The sequence below is a fragment of the Thalia democratica genome, chromosome 6 (assembly GCF_965202585.1).
Source record: "Thalia democratica chromosome 6, ktThaDemo2.hap1.1, whole genome shotgun sequence".
In the NCBI taxonomy this organism is placed as follows: Eukaryota; Metazoa; Chordata; class Thaliacea; order Salpida; family Salpidae; genus Thalia; species Thalia democratica.
Window position 1 is genome coordinate 21,630,537 of NC_139170.1, and position 18,841 is coordinate 21,649,377.

Consider the following 18,841-nt stretch of genomic DNA (forward strand, 5'->3'; position numbering starts at 1 on the left):
ATAATTTGCCTAGGCCATTTCCTAGATAAAAAATTGGTAAAAGGAAAAAACAAATCAATAAAAATGTGAATTACAACAAATTTAATTAAACTAAAATAATTTAATAAAATTTGTTGTAATTCATATTCTTATTGATTTGTTTTTTCCTTTTATCAATTTTTTATCTAGGAAACGGCCAAGGCAAATGATAGTGTAATATACATCATTTTGCTTTGGGGCCAAATCGTAAAAGATATTAACATTATTTATAAAATAAACATCTAAGAGTTTAAATAACATGCAAACTAAGGGAAAAATAAAAAATAATAAAATAAAAAATATTTTTTGTGGTTTTAATACCATACTAATGGAAAAGATAAAAAAAAAACTTTGTTTTTGGAGGGACCCCATGAAATAATTCAAACCCCAAACCAATTTTTTTTTTTTTTTTAAAGACAAAGGTGCGTTCTCTAAGATAAAAAAATAATTTTTAGATGGCTTTTAAGATAAGGAAAATAATTGACATTGAAGTTTTATGTTTTTTGAAAAATTTATAAATTTGCCTATAAAATTAACTTTATGCTCGTCTCAGAATAAAGTATTAGGAAAATAATCAATCACTTTGACTATTAATTTGTTTTGAATAATTAATTATCAACTAAGAATATAATAACTGCAATTGTTTATGTATGACTGTTTTTATTTTTGAGTATTATTTTACCATTTTTGCAGAAAATTTTAAGTTGTGTGTGGTGTGATGGTGTAGGGGTTCTAATGACTGCTTTGAAAATTCTTTGAGTTGTACATTTTAAGGTTTAAACCCATAGCCAACACATATACCAAAAAAAAAACATATAAAAGTTATGTTAATCACTAATGATGCTGTTTTAGCAATTAACTAAGATATCTCTTTACCTCTTATAAGGATGTTATTTCAACTTAGATTTATTTCAATTTTAGTTGTAGTACAGTCTCCTCACACTTTAGTTATAGTTTATTGAACAACTAATACAACGCTCAAAATGTTTGGTCCTACGTTTTGGTGCACATGACCTTTCAGTTATCAAGTTAAACACCACAGATACCTTTTAAAATCCAGGACTTTTACAAACCCCACAATAATGATTTTGCTACACAAAGTGCAGCTGAAATAAAAATTATAAAAAAAAAGATTTAAATTTTCAAGTTTTTCAAAAGTTTATAGTCCTAGGTATTTAATTCCATCCAATTAAGTATAAGTTTTTTAAATATTTTATTAATTTTATCTTATGATGTATATTAACTAATACTTAACAAAAAATTGAGTTATATCATAGAAAATTTCTGTACCTTTTTCAATTGGATATGTTATTTTTCAGCTTTATTAAAATATAATCCAGGTCTGCTATAATAGTTTATTGAATAACAAAAGAGCTCAAAAAATTTGGTTCATTGACCTGGTGTACAAAAAACTTTTACATTTAAGCTAGTTAAAAATTTTTGCAAAATACACCAACTAAACTAAAAAAAAAAATTTCAACTAAAAAATTTTTGTAGTAAATTCTAACAGTAAACTAGTTAAAGTTTTGGTAATTACCTAGCATGATGCCACACTAATATCATACTGAAATATAGTATATTCAAAGTCTATTTTGATATAATTTTAGGCTAAAAGTTGATGTTTTATAGATACATAAATAGAATTAAACTTGTTTTTCATAAAATAATAAAACTTAAATATTTAATTGCTTTTATTTTATTTTATAGAGCAAACAAATCAATACAATACTTTATACCATTTACACTATTTTAATGTTAATTGAACAAAAAAAGCTTTCAAAATGTTTGGTCCAAAGATCCGGTGCACAAAAAATTTTTTGCTTATCGAGTTTTGCACCACTTGGATACCTTTTAATGTATTGTCCAGGACAATATTGTAAAATAAAAACATTTAAATATTTAAGTTTTACTAGTTTATGATAAGTAAGTTTAATTATGTTTATGAATTTAAATAGCTTGTTTAAAACAAAGTATCTTTTTAGACTAAACATATTAGGCTTGAAAGATTGATTTTTAGCTTAAAGTTATGGTTAAAAAAGACACCGAATGTAATATATTTCAACTTGATATTAGTGTGACATCATCCTAGGTAATTACCTAAGTTTTTCATAATATTTCAAAGATAAGCCTCCCCAACTTTATACCTTAATACTTTTTGTTCTTTTACTTAACTCATATCCCACTAACTAAGTGTTGTTAATATTATACTTTTAGTTCTAAGTTGAATAATTATAGGTCTAATCTTACAAGGCAAAGTGTTGAAATTTTATTTGATTGGATTCTTTTTACAAAACAATGTATAGCCCAACCAATTATTGATAATATCAATATCTATAAAATAAAAACGAATTGTACAGTAATCTTCCTTTATTGTACCAACATATATTTCTGTGTGTTAACAAATCAACACACTTCAACTGGGTTCTGTAAAAAAATAATTACTGTAATGAAAGAATAGAAGCATAGAATAAAGTGGGTGTGTATATGTTTTTCATTAAAATAAAATAATTTCTACAGATAATAGTTAATAATAGGTAAAATACTTAATATTAAATTCAACTGTTATAAAATATTTGTAATTATCAAGTTTAAACAAGTAAAGTAAACTAAAATACACAACAAAACAACAAATCATAATATAAACAAAGCACTCATGTTAGTGGAAAAGATAACTGATTCAAATTTACTGTTGTAAATCAATTAACGAAATACATTCATTACATCTAATAATTACGTCACAGTATAATTGAGGTTATTTCAACTGTTTAATTTGTATTGCAAATTTTGTTAATTTAGTTTTTATGTTTGTAATCTATTTTGAACAAAATAAAACATCAACCATTAGTTAGTGAATCAATAAAATTTAATAAAACTTAACAACGGCGAAGACAATAAAAGTCACAGAAACTCGATGTAACATGTATATTATATATTAAATGCTTGTAAAACATCTAATAATTACGTTACAATATAAATGAGGTTATTTCAACACATTATGAAATATTCTTTCACTACAGTAATTATTTATTACAGTAGTTATTGAGGTATTCTTTCATTACAGTAATTATTTTTTACAGAACCCAGTTGAAGTGTGTTGATTTGTTAACACACAAAAATATATGTTGGTACAATAAAGGAAGATTACTGTACAATTTGTTTTTATTTATATTCCAGTGAAGTTACTTCACTAGGATCTTTTGTTAGCAAACGATTAAACCTATATTTTGAACAGAAATATCAATATCTTAATTAACAACAATGTATTACTAAGTTATTGTAGCTTATCAAAATTTAGATATTTTAAAACTGAACATTACAAAGTAAAAAATAATTACTTTAAATTCGTTACATAGACTTTTAAAATGTTTTTTATTATTAACCCTTTTTTATTTTACAAAAATATGTTTTATACAGGTTTCCCTTTTTCCCTGGACCTCCTATAAATAACTACAACTTTTTGAATAAACATTGAATTTTTCTGGAAATTATATTTTAATTAATTACTTTTTTATGTCACTTAGAATTTTATTTATTATACAACACATTTAAAGTAGCATACATATCTTTTTAATATGTTTATTATATTTTTTACATAAAATTGAGTTTATAATAAAAACAAACAAAAAAATCACTTTTAAAAACCTAGAAATATTCACAAAACATGAAAGAAATTTCTCAAAAACCTTTTGCAACCATGTTAAGTTTAAAAGGTTGCTTATTGAAAGTGTTAGCAAAAAAAGCCAAAAAAAAGAAATATTTTAAGTCTATCTTTTCCTTTGTTTTTTAACCAATCTTCTTTAAATTTACACAGTAAGTCCATTGCTAATATTTAAATCTTTTCAATTTAGAGTTTGAATTACTTCCTAAGCCTCTAGATTTGTTATTATTATGAGTTTTTAAAATATTAAATCTTATAGATTCTTATAAATGTTTTTTATAAACTCCAGCTAGTTTTTGTTCACTCAGGCTGACTTTTTGCATCGAAAAGTGGCAACCATAACAGTTTTTCACGTAATAATAAATTACAACTTTTAAATATTACTTATTTAAGTATTTTTAATTGTAACTTAACAAAAATTACTTTACAGACTAAACATATATGATAAGTGTATAAATAGCCTTGTAAGGGTTTTGTGCATGTAAAAAGTTAGTACCATTTTTGCAACTGTCTGAATATGTCTCTGCATCTAGATCCTGGAGTTATTGGCTCTAGCATGAACAGAAATGATTTACATTTAACTAGTACTGGAAAAGGTCATGATACTACTAAAGGATACTACTTTCCGCCATCATTATACAGAGTTGTTTTAATTTGTATTTGTTTAATACAAAATATGTGTAAAGCTTAATTTTTTTTTTATAAATTTTTATATTTGTTTTCTTCTACAAAACACTCGTTTAAATTATTGAAATTGTCATATATTTTGTGTAACTAATAGTTATTATTTTTATTTCGCTATTTTAAATGTTTTTTATGTGTAAACATAACATAAAAATAAAATAACTTATTTCTATGTTTAGGATCAGTAAAATTATTTAATATTTGAACTTGTTATATTTAATTGTAACATATATGTAACTAAAACTTTTAAATAACAAGTATTATTAGATAAATAAATAAAAGTACTACTTAAAAGGGTTAGTTTTTTCTTTTTATATAAAAATCTAAATGTTACATATAATTCAAAACAAATAAGTTTGTTATAAATAAACCGTAATGTGACTCTTTAAAACTTAAAAAGTTGTTATTTACTATGTTTAAAATTAAACTATATTTTTAGAGAATTTTACCCGATGTATTGCCTCCAAATAAACAAGTTCCAGACTTTATTACTAACAAGAATAAAGTTATGTCTCCTTATCAAACAACCAACAAATACTTTCACAATGAAAAAAGTTTCAGTGGTTCTGTATTAAGAAACCCAGAATACAAACTAGCTATTGGTACTAAAAATGTGAACTACTGCAGACAGTTGTATGAAAAAGTAATTTAATTATTATTGATAATTGTTGTATGTAGAATTTATTTTTAACAGTTTTTATACTCAATTTTGTATGTTATAAATACTAATGACTTTTTAATTTTATAGACTAAGTTTTTATTTAAATTAGTTTTTGTTTCATTCACTGACCTATGTAACACTATTTAATATAGTTGTATATGTTTTTAAAAAATTAAGTTAGTATACAGAGTTGTTTTTTTCTTCACCTTTTTAATTATTTTAAGTTTAGGCTGTTTTTACCTATTTTTCAAAACTTATAATGGTAAAGAAAATGAATAAAATAAAACATGTTAAGTTTTATATTTTAGTTCATCTTAGTTAGCATTTCAGAATTTTATTTATGTTAATTACTGTAGTTTAAACTTTTAAAATAAAATAAATCTTTTTGCACTTTATTAAGAACTATTGAACTTATAATTTTTTTATACACAGGGTTGCCAAAAAACCTTGAATCCTGGGTTTGTCAATTTAAGTTAAAAAAACCTGGAATTTGAGAAAAAAAAAACTGGAATTTAGAACAAAAATCACTAGAAAACCTGGAATTTCAAACAAAAGCCACTAAAAAACCTGGAAAACTTGGAATTGTAAGCAACTTTTACATGTTAAGTAGTAAAATTTGATTTGACACAAAAAAATCTATTGTATAGATAATTTTTTGACATCATCAAAAAATCTTTTAATTAAAAAACACATTTTAGAAAGGTTTAACATAGGTTATCAATGTCGTTATACTATCTAAGACAGTTTTTTGAACTTAATTTTAAACTAATAATATACCCTAAAACGTGTAGTTTTAAAAACCAGGAAGAAATTTTGAAAACCTGGGGAATTTGCCAAAAACATTTTGCAACCATGTATAAATTAGTCTTCCTCTTGAGTGCACACTTTGAATAAAACCCAAAAGTGTGGTTCAACGGGAAGTGGAAACATTAGAAATCATAATATTTTTTTTAAATAGCTTATTTCAATATAAAAGTTCCTAGTGGTATTGTTGTAATATTTAAGTTTCTCAAATTGTCCTTCTGGTATGCCAATTGTTGTTTGTGATTTTCTCTTTATCTTAATTACGATATATAAAAAAAAATTATTTTAAATTTTACAAGGCTTTTATTTTAAACTCATTATTATTGCTTGAAATATTTTCAAATGCGTTAACATCAAGCAAGAAAAATAATAACTGAAAAAACATAAATTTTTATGTAGTAAAGTTATAAAAAATAATATGACTTGATTGACAAAATAAAAAATGAACCTTGTGGTTTGTAAACTTTTTTATCTAACTGTAAATATATAGATTTCGTTTTGCAATGTAAAGCTTAAGAACTTTGAAAATTATTCGATTTAATAAAGCTTATTGTTGTCTATAAATTAAAACTAATAAATAAAAGTCAAACCAAAGACAAGGGACTAAACAAAACTTAAATTGTTAAATTTTTACTTTTAAGTATTACAATATTTATAATCAAAACCTTTAAAAATTAATAGAAATAATAGAGCTAATTGTTGGTTGTAGTTTAAATTCTGAAAAAATAAATAAAGACAAAGACAAACAAGGAACTAAACAAAACTCTAGTTGTAAAATTTTGTTATTAACGTATTAAAATACTTTTGAATGTTTGATCAGAAACATTAAAAAAATATTTAAAATTGTTGTATAAATTCACTTAAGGGCAAAGGGGAGAGTGTCTAACATTTTTTTACAAAAATTAACATTGGATGTTATTTTAAAGCTTAGAGTATATACTATAGCATGCTTTTCATAGAACAAAAAAAATCAAGTACTTTTTAAGGTATAACAAGTTTTGTAAAAGAATTCCAATATAACAGTATGGAATCAAAAATATTTAAGGCATATTTTCTTGGAATTTCGAAAAATCTACTAAAATTCTATCTCCTCCTTTATTTTTTTAGCAATTTAATTCAAATTTTAAGGAAATGTACTTTTTAATATTACAAACAGCTTGTAGAAGCGTAATTTTGAAAAAAAGCCATAAATAGATTTATGACCAAAGTTAAAAAAAAAAAACTTTTTTATAATTTTTTTTCTTTTAATATTTTAACAAAAATTAAAATTTGATTCCTAGAAATTATTAGAAAACAATTGCTCAAAAACTGAAGGAGGAGATAGATTTCTAGTTAAATAGTCTATTTTGCCCTTTTAGTTTGCACTTTCCATAAATAACTTATTGAACGCTCTAACTTCGATCGCTTATATCTCAAAAGTTATTTTGAATTTTATTAAGCGGTAAAAAGTAACAAAAGTAGCTCTTATCTAATTATGTAAAAAAAATTGAAAAAATATGTTTTACCCCCTTCCCCCTCCATGCCTTTAAATTAATTGTCTTAAGGTGTAATATTATTTTGTTTGTATTAATTGTTTCTTGCAGTCCATTTACTTTCTAAGTAAATTTTCTGAAATTTTAAACGTTAGTATCTGAATGTTCTTGATTTAAGTATTGTTAGAAACTTTAAAATAGGTTTGGAAATACAATAGATAATATGTTTATATTTTGAGAGTTTCTTGTTAAAATATTAAATTGCTTGTACAAAGTATGAAAAATTACTTAAGGTTTTGTTTTCATAGCATATGTAAAGTTATTTTTTACAAAATAAAAACTAACTAGGTTTTATTGTAACAAAGTTTTTAATTAAAGCGTTTTATGATTAAATTTAACTAAGAATTTGTTTTAAGAAGCTGTTTTAAGTAACAAGATTTTACTATTTAAATATTTTTACTTCAATTCATGATTAATATAAATAAACTTTTAAAATTTAAGTATTTTTGTAATATACATATTTGAAGCAATTTGTATGACTTTATTTACCTTGTTAAGAAACATTTAAACGCGTTCTGCATTATAAAGTTTTTTGAAATTTGCTTGATTATTTGTAACAAACTAGAGCCATTTCTAAATCTGTGAAATTATTTTCAAAATGTTAATTCAAAAAATTTGGTTTTTATAGTGTTTCTAATTTATTACAATGAAAAATGTATTAGTTATTCGCAAACGTAAAGGTATTATGCTTGAATTATTAGGTTACAGGACAATTAAAATTCGAACAGTTTAAAGTTACGACAATTCAAACTCTTAAAAAATATTTATTAGACCATATCTCAAAAAGTAATATATATTTGAAAAAATAATACGTATGTAGGTTTTATTAATATTTAAAAGCCATTTTTTTTATTCGTAAATATTCAAATGGTTTCTGAGATATTTAAAAAATACCAAAAATTTCTACATTTTAAAACTTATTTTAGCCATATCTCAAAAAATACTTAAAACTTTGCAAAAACGAAAAAATGCCTTGTTGATATTAATAAGACCTTCATACATATTTTTTTAATGTAGTCATTACTTTTTGAGTTAAGGCCCTCTAAAAAGATTTTAAAATTTTGAATTATCCGAGTTTAAATTGTCCGAATTTAAATAGTCGTGCACCCAAATTACTATAATTCTTAAAAAAACAATAATAATATTTGTCTTGCACAATAATATTTTTTCATTTTTCAATTTCAAAGAGTAGTAAGTTTGCAGTAAGAAGTCAAAAACAGATTGAACTTCACAAACAAAAACATTATTTGCACATACATAGTTAAGTAATTAGTAATTTTTTCTTTTAGATTATGTGAGCTAAGCAGTTTAAATGTTTAAGTTTGTAAAGGTTTTCAATAATTAAACTGTTGTTTACTTTAAAATAAATTTTATTTCTTTTAAATTATGATATTAAAAATTCAGAAAATTAATTTTAAACTTATATTTTGTCTTTTAGCTTCAAGATAGTGACTCAAATCGTTTGCCTTTAACAATGGGATACCAAGCGTCTGAAACATCAGCGAAGTTTGTTGAGAAAAACCCGTACGCTTTTAATGTTCAAAATCCAGCTCCTTTAAAGGGGTACAAGTTAGAAAACCATCACAATCAGGGACCATCTCAACAAGTTATTGGATCAACTCACAACTCAGCAATGACTGGTCATGAATATTTTGTCCCTGATCAAGGAACTTTCAAGCTTAATGACATATACTTAACTACTACTAACAAAAACCATCGAAGATTTACCAAGTAATAGTTTATTACTTGATTGTAGAAATAATACATTTTATTATAACTTTTTTGAAGTGTTTTTTAAGTTTCTAAAATATTTTATACTAGAATTTTTTTTTTTGAATTTTGAAAGATTTTTCGTGTAATTTTATTTATTTTTGTTGTTATTTAGGTCAGAGAAAAATGGTATTGCAAAAAAAAACTGTGCAACTTACTGGGATAGTGAAGGTTACCCTCAAGTATGGGGTCATGGCTCAAAAAGAAAACCTTTAGCTTACGGGACTAAAAATTTGTACAAACAATCATCAGCATGTAACAGCTTTTGTTCCAATAAGAAGTTAGCCTGTAATACATCATATCTTCCTAGAGTTGTACCCAGAGTTCCATTTATGGGTTAGTTTTCTAATGAGAAAGTTTGTTATTAAATTTAATACTTATAAAATGAAACTTATAATTTTAAAGGTAAGTACAAGCTGTATAGAAAATATTTAAATCTACTAAAGTATTGACTTATTTTCGTATTGAGTTTTTTGTAGGAAAAGATATGTTTGTCTAAAATGCTCAAAAACACTAAATTGCTGGCTAGAGTAGTAGTATGTCTTTCATTTTTTTTAAGTTTGTTGTATACAAAACTAGTAATTATCTAATACATAAGATGTTACCTAAAATAATTTTGACTAGAGCTAAGTGAAATAAATAGGTATGAGAACAACAACAGCAGATGTTCATAGTAGTAGAAATCATTTAATGCACAAATTCAATTTGTATTGCCCAATCGATCAGCAGTATCTCAATCCAAAAGCCGGAGTAAAAGAAATTATGCAAGTACCACACATGTATAAAACAGAATACAACATGATTGGCAGTGGCAGGCCAGTAACTTGCAGTTAAAATCAAGTTCGCATACTGTACCTTTTATAACGTTGTGTAATGTAGTCGTTATTGCTCTAATTTATTTTACAAATAAATACAATGATAACTGCAGAAAAAATATGCTTATAAATATAAGAGACTCAATTGTTAAACACGTTTTTGAGTTTAGTTTTACTGTAACTTCCGTTAGATAAACAACCTTCAGGAGTAAATTTTATGTCTTAGATTTTTCTAAGTTACAGATAAGGTGTTTCATGTTATTATAACTTTACTTTATTTTTCACTGTGTTTCGCATTTTTCACTGTCTATCTAAAAAACACTGTACAAGCTTTTAGTTTTTTTACTAAATTAGTTTTCATATTTTTTTAAATATTAAGTTATTATATTTTTTACAACTGCTTTAAATGCCACATTTAACTGACTAAAAGTAATACACTATTGATTTGTACTAGATTATATATTGTTTGCAAAATTATCTACTTAACTAAAACAACAAAATAAACCGTACAAGATATATTTTAATTATCTTATATGAATACTTATTTAGCAAAGCTAATAGTAATTAATATTTTTTCATTAGGTTATGTAAAATTAACGAAATCAATTTTTTATTGTTTGGAATGATTTATTCTGCTATTCTATATTATATACCGGTGTTTACTGTTATTTTAAAATATAAGTTGTTTATTTTATCGTATGAACCTTTTTTTTAATAATATTATTTTCTAACTCTTAAGGTGAGGTTCCACAAAAGTTTACATTAAAAACATTTGACAATATTGATATTTACCCGGTTGCCACTTGTTTTTTCAAAAAAAATTTTTCCAGGTTTTCTAAATTTCATCCAGGTTTTTGAAAGTACATCTTTTTTTAAATAATTTTTAGTAGTAAGTTATTATTTAGTTAAAAAACTGCTGTTCAAGGGATATAAATTACTTAAGAGTTACTGTAAGTATTGCAATTTATTTAATAATGTTGGAACATGTACTAAATTCTTCTAAGATGGTTGTTCAAAAGCCGTTATGTTGGTTTAATACAAATAGCTATAAGTCTACTTAATTTTTTTCTTAGTTTGAACGTGTTATCTTTTATTAATTCTTGTTAAACAATTTTATAAATGAATATTTGATATTTTAAAGGTTGCAATAATTAGTTAAAATATTATTATTTTTAAACAAGAACTAAGTCCTAGAACTGAAATAAAATTTAACAAGTATGCAGAACTAATTTTTTTTTAATTTATCTGTTCAAAAATATAGGTTTAATCGTTTGTTAACAAAAGATCCTAGTAAAGTAACTTCACTGGAATATAAATAAAAACAAATTATACAGTAATCTTCCTTTATTGTACCAACATATGTTTCTGTGTGTTAACTAATCAACACACTTCAACTGGGTTCTGTAAAAAAATAATTACTGTAATGAGAGAATAGAAGCATAGAATAAAGTAGGTGTATACATGTTTTTATTAAAATAAGATATTTTCTACAGATAATAGTTAATAATAGGTAAAATACTTAATATTAAATCCGACTGTTATAAAACTATATAATATTTGTGATTATAAAGTCTAAAATAAGTAAAGTAAGCTAAATTACACAACAGATCATAATATAAACAAACAACTCACGTTAATGGAAAAGATAACTGATTCAAATTTTATCGTTGTTAACTAATGAAACAAATACTTTCATTACAACTAATAATTACGTCACAATATAAATGAGGTTATTTAAACTATTTAATTTGTATTGCAAATTATATTAATTTAGTTTTTATGTAATCTATTTTGAACAAAAATCAAACATTAACCATTAGTTAGTGTATTAATAAAACTTAATAACGGTGAAGGCAATAAAAGTCACAGAAACTCGATGTAACATGTATATTATATATTGAATGTTTGTAATGATTGAATCAAAGTTATATACAATTAGGAAGCAGATTTAGTTCAAATGTAAAAATCAAAAGTGAAAAAATTAAACTTTAAGAAAACAAAACACAAAAAAATTGTTATTGAGTTTATAATGTACTGACCGATAATTAACTTACAGCGACATACATGAAATCACAATGACTTAAATTAAATATATATTGTATTTAATAATTATTAAAATAACTAATTGGTAAAGTAGTAGTCGGCTGTTTAATTTAAATATTGCATACAGATATTTTAAATATTTACTAAGTAAATTGTGTTATATATGAAAGTTAAAATGTAAAACAACAAGGTAGTCATATGCTAAGTATAAACCTGCAGTAAAAAACCTACTAGCTCTCTTGGGCGTAGTAGGTAAAAAAGCACGGTTTATCTGTGATTTGAATACAGGCTTCCAATTAAACTTGGAACTTAACATATAAAGGTGTAAAGAATTATAGTCGGAGGGTAAAGTGAATATATGAAATTTCGTAGAATAGAAAGTGGCTTGTGTGAAATAGGTGTAAATAATAAATGAATAAAACTATATGTTACTTAGGATATATAGTTATATTGGTATATGTTAAGTGAATTTGTGTGTGTATGTGGAAGGTGAATGAAAAATATGAAAGGTGAGAAGGCGCCAAGGTGTTATTTGAAGAAAAACCGTCGGTTGTGTGCACAGTTGTTTGAAATATCACGTCTTTTATTTAGTAATTGTTTACTATCTTCTGCTAAAATTGCCATTCGTTCAAAGTTGCATGTTTGGCAGATCTTGCTCGCGCTACTGATGTTATTGTTGGCGTGGTGAAGGACGCTCCATTCCATTTCTGGTTTGGTTCCATACCTATCAAAATACTGCCAAACGAAATCTGACAATCTTGTGTTATTCTTTTTATTTACATGCTTAAATGTATACTTATGCCCGGTGTACCTATCTTTAAAGTGACCTCCTGTCAAACCAATATACACTTTATCCTTATTATTATCATTAACATTATTATTACTTTTGTTATTATCTTCACTAAGTTTACATTTAACACGCATCTTATACACAACATTTTTAATTAAGCAGTTACCATGTAACGGACAGTTTATTTTGTTCGACTTACGACAGTTACAATTTTTACCTACATTGTTCTTAAATTCAAAACCACATTTAAATACTTTATTGTTATAAGTATTACTGATATTGATATTTTTCTGGTTACTAGAGTTATTATCATTATTATTGCTATTATTATTATTTTTTTTATTATTTTTATTATTATTATTATTATTATTATTATTATTATTATTATTATTATTATTATTATTATTATTATTATTATTATTATTATTATTATTATTATTATTATTATTATTATTATTATTATTATTATTATTATTATTATTATTATTATTATTATTATTATTATTATTATTATTATTATTATTATTATTATTATTGTTATTATTATTATTATTATTATTATTGTTATTACTATTATTATTATTATTATTATTATTATTATTATTATTATTATTATTATTATTATTATTATTATTATTATTATTATTATTATTATTATTATTATTATTATTATTATTATTATTATTATTATTATTATTATTATTATTATTATTATTATTATTATTATTATTATTATTATTATTATTATTATTATTATTATTATTATTATTATTATTATTATTGTTGTTGTTGTTATTGTTGTTATTGTTGTTATTGTTGTTATTGTTGTTATTGTTGTTATTGTTGTTATTGTTGTTATTGTTGTTATTGTTGTTATTGTTGTTATTGTTGTTATTGTTGTTATTGTTGTTATTGTTGTTATTGTTGTTATTGTTGTTATTGTTGTTATTGTTGTTATTGTTGTTATTGTTGTTATTGTTGTTATTGTTGTTATTGTTGTTATTGTTGTTATTGTTGTTATTGTTGTTATTGTTGTTGTTGTTGTTGTTGTTGTTGTTGTTGTTGTTGTTATTGTTGTTATTGTTGTTATTGTTGTTATTATTGTTATTATTGTTATTGTTATTGTTATTATTATTATTATTATTATTATTATTATTATTATTATTATTATTATTATTATTATTATTATTATTATTATTATTATTATTATTATTATTATTACTATTACTATTACTATTACTATTACTATTACTATTATTATTATTATTATTATTATTATTATTATTATTATTATTATTATTATTATTATTATTATTATTATTATTATTATTATTATTATTATTATTATTATTATTATTATCATTACTATTACTATTAATATTATTATTATTATTATCATTATTATTATTATTATTATTATTATTATTATTATTATTATTATTATTATTATTATTATTATTATTATTATTATTATTATTATTATTATTATTATTATTATTATTATTATTATTATTATTATTATTATTATTATTATTATTATTATTATTATTGTTATTGTTATTGTTATTGTTATCATTATTGTTATTATTATTGTCGTTAGGTACAATTGAGTTTATATTTTTAAGTTAGGTTTTTACTGCTACTTCTAGTTATAGGCCTATTATAATTGTTTTTATTAATTAGATTAACGTTATCATTATTGTTTATATTAACCTTGTTATTTTTACAATTGTTATCCTTTCTGTCTAAACTAATTATAATTGCGTGTGTGTTATCTGAGTAATTGTTATTATTTTTAATAGTGTTAGGTTTATTATTATTATTTTTATTAATTTCTGCTGTCAACTCATTATATTTAGATAAAACAAAATTATTATGTGATTGTATCATTGACTTATCATTATTCATACATCTATAAGAAATTTTTAAAGTTTTTCTATTAAATTTTTTACAGTAACAATAGTTATTTGGGAAATGTTTATTTACTAATTTTAAAAATTCTTTACCCAAGTTTACGTTAATACTAGAACAGTATGGTAGGTAGGTTATACCACAACACACGGCTATTACGAGACTTATTACTTTTTTGCGTTTTAATATAATTTACACGGATGGCTTCGCGTTTAGCCACAAAATCCTTCGCTCTACTGAACACAAAAGATAGCTTTTTTCAAGAGATTATTCAACGTTTTAAAAAAACTAACTGTTATCTAATATGAAAGTTCATTATCGTAAATAGTTAAGTAACGATGAAACCAATGCGAGTTGGATAGTTTAAATAAAAATTTTAAACAGGCATATTTTTAAGTGTTTTTTACTGTATTCTTACACTATACTTTATCTAACTTTCATTATTGAAACAAATTAAGTATGTTGTTTTCTAGGTTAAAATATCTATATAAATATTAATTTATTTCAAAATTACATGTAAGATCAACGTTATCTATTCAAAAATTCATTAATATATAAATAAAATATTAAGATAAAATTAATGTTGTTAAATAAAACTTATAATAATAGTCAAAAGTTTTAAACAATAAACTTTTATAATTATGGTACATTTAACGTAAAATAAAATTACACAATTTTTAAATATATTTTGATAAAACCATAAATTATAGTATTATATTTAAAAATAAATCTACTTGCACAAAGTGATATTTTTAACATAAATTAATATATTAATTGTACCTATTTTAAACATAAACTAAAAAAAATAGTATTTACTTACTTATAGTATAATAATAAATTGTATATAGAAAATAATTTAGACTCTAAGATATAAATTTGATTAAAACTAGTAAACGAATATACGTTTTCTCTTAAAACTAAAAAGAAACTGTTGAATTGTAATACAACAAATTTATTGATAAAAGGTTGGATTTTGATCAGTCTTTTTTTAAAAAATGACATTAATAAAATTTATGTTGAAAAAACAAAAAAACTGTTTAAATGTAATAACTAGAACTCATTTTTAGTAGTTATAAGTAATTATTTTAAAAGTTTCAATTAAATGTTTTTAATAAATAGTCTTTCAGTAAAAATAAACACGAAAAACCGTTTAAACGTCCTTAATAGAACCCTTTTGTACATAATTAACTTTATTAATTGGTCGAGGCATAGCTTTAAAGGCAATTTAAATAGAGAATATAAGAATAAATGTACTTTTAAGGTTTAATAGACACGAAAACAAACATCCAAAACTCTAAGATAATGTTGTTTTACATAAATTAGACAGACATCTATAATGGTAAGTTAACAGTTTTTATAAAAACGCTTATAAAACCTTTTATGTAGAGGTTTTTAGCACAAAAATTACATAAAGTTATAAAAATGCAGTCTAAGCAGGTATAGTATATAAACTTACAAAAAATAAAATGTTTAACAGAAACGAAAACACAATTAAAGCGTCTTTAAACTTATTATCAAAAATCAATTGCTGTATCTAATAAAGAAAATAACTTTTCACAAAAATTTATATCTACAATCCTTATTGACAACATATATAACAATTCAGATAGTTTCATAATCCGTTCGGTAGTTAAACTTTGTAACAGTTTGGGTAGTTAATATAATTTCCTATGACAATAAACAATTTAAAATGGTTTGGTTAGAAGTTATAAAAAAGATAATCTTACAAAGTACAAACTTTTTGGTAAAAACAAATAAAAAAAAACTTATAAAACGTCTTAAGTAGAGGTTTTTATCAAATAAATTAGAAAAATAGTTAAAAAATTTAAGTTGAGCATGTTTAATAATAAAATTTACAATAAATAAACTGCTAGGCTTAAACAACCATAAAAGAACATTTTAAACGAATTTAAAGTTATTTTAAACAAACTATTTTAAAAATAAATAAGTCTGTATCTTATGTTTGTTTTATGAATTCATTTTTTATTTTGTTTTTTTTTGTAATAGTAGCAAAATAGATATATAGTTAATTGTTTTATCATATATATCTTAAATTTACATTTAAAAATATAATTTCAGTGCAGAAATTTGTGAAAAGTTTCTTAAGTTATGAAATATATAATTGCTAAAAATGATACTGTTTGAAAGGCCCTTTGGCCGAGCGGTTGAGACGCCAGACATTTCAATATTTATTTGCACATGCCTGGGTTCAACACCCATTTCGCTCACATTTTTCATCAATAATTGAAGACCTGCTAGCCCATTTTTTAGGATCCGACCCGATCCAGATTTTATTTGTAAATTGAGATCCGACCGGATTCAAAACATTTTATGTTTCATTTAATTATAAATGAGAAACAAAAAATTTAAAAAAATTAATTATAACAATACTTTTATATAAATATTATCTTCAAGTATATACTATAAACTTTCAAAGAAGAGTCAATGTTATATTTTGTAAAAAATATATTCCAACTCCCTATGGACTTAAAAAATGACTAGTTTGGTCATGAGCTTCTTAATTTTTTTTCAAACTGTTCAAATAGGATTTTTTCTACTAATGCATGATACTCTTCATGAAAATATTAGGTCAATTTATTAAAAAACTAGGAAGAAGACAGAATTTTAGTAATTTTCTTTTTAATTTAGAGGAAATTACCACTGAAAAATTGTCCTTCTATAACTTCATCACAAAAACTAATTAACAATTTTTATTCTGTGAAAATTATCATATGGTAATAAATTATCTCATGGTATATAATTTTAGCTTTCATAAATATATTTTAATCTAATAAAGAAAATGGATAAAGGGTTCAAAAAGCATAAGAGTGGATCCAGGTTCATAAAAAAACCTGGTATTAACCTTTTTCCTCAAAAAGTATTGAGTCCAAATTTTTTGTTTCTTTAAAACTTGTATTTTTTTTTTAAGTCAGTAGAGGAATCACATTAGCTCTGCTGATATTAAACAGGGCTAATTGAAATTACCTTACTGAAATTTTTAGATACTAATTATAATGTATATGTTTTTCCACTCTTCCCTATAGATGTTTTTTTTTTGTGATAAGTCAGAATGTAAGCGTTTACAACAATGTTTTAAAAGAAAACAAAGTTATAAAAACAGGGTTCGTGCGCAATTTTTTTTTTCATTTAGCCTGACTGAGACCAATTTAGCCTGACATTTTTTCAAAGTAAGAAAAACCTCCTTTAGAAGTCATTTTAGGTTTTGAGAGGTCTTGATTAGTACTAAAGTGATCTCCGACTTCAACCAGCTTTATCTCAAAAATAGTTTGAGCTTTAAAAATCTGCAAAAAGCAACTCATAGCTTAATTACAACTCAATAAATTAAGACTAAATTGTGAAAAAGGTGATTAACCCCCCTGTGCCATTTACATAACAAATTAAGTGATAAGTTTTAAAATAAGTGTTATAACTAATCGATTACTAGTGTAAAAATTTAATATAAATTACTAAACACATTTGTTCAACTTAATTTAGCACCAAGTAAAAACATTATAACCAGAAGATTTATAATAAAACAATATGCATTGTCGTGTTTTATTAAAATTTAAAATGAAACGCTTACACGAGTATAAAATAAGTAAAAAATGTTTATTATAGTATTTTGACTAATACTTAATATTGATACATAATTATAAATCTTGAACTCTAAATAAATACAATGATTGTTGATGTCGTATCAGATTTAAAAAGCTTTCACTTAAATTAAAAAGAAACTTTAATATTTTGTTCTTGCATAGAAAATTAAATTGTACCTAAAATTTGTACTCCCACAAAACTTAGTACTTATATCTTAAAGCTAAGTTTTAGTGTTGTGAATATCTCTGATAACTTTAAATAAACAGTAAAATATATGAATAAACTGCTAAGAGTTTTAATTTGAAAAGTATATGGTATAAGCTAAGCCTTTAAATTAGAAATTAAAACAGTTCAACCAACTAAGCTCTGAAAAACATAGCTGATGTAAACAAATTCAAACAAACAGCTAAGTTGTTGAACTAAACTGTAATGTTTAAACTGTATTTTTTTATGAATTTTTATAATTATGAAGTATATAATCTACTCAAAACAAAATAATGAAAGTTCTTAAAATTTTTTTTAAGATTTAACAAAAGGTTTCAAGCATTTTTTTTTTAC

The 18,841-nt window shown here is 22.9% G+C and overlaps 1 protein-coding gene across 1 annotated transcript; it reads left to right on the top strand.

Moving 5' to 3' along the window:
* The first annotated feature begins 4,110 nt into the window (after positions 1-4,110).
* On the top strand, positions 4,111-10,361 carry LOC145838368 (stabilizer of axonemal microtubules 3-like). The gene is made up of 5 exons (XM_082945945.1): positions 4,111-4,319; positions 4,800-5,003; positions 8,796-9,088; positions 9,243-9,463; positions 9,771-10,361. Exons 1-5 carry the CDS (start codon positions 4,194-4,196, stop codon positions 9,959-9,961), a joined length of 1,035 nt encoding a protein of 344 aa, XP_082802071.1. The 5' UTR covers positions 4,111-4,193; the 3' UTR covers positions 9,962-10,361.
* Positions 10,362-18,841: the final 8,480 nt, after the last annotated feature.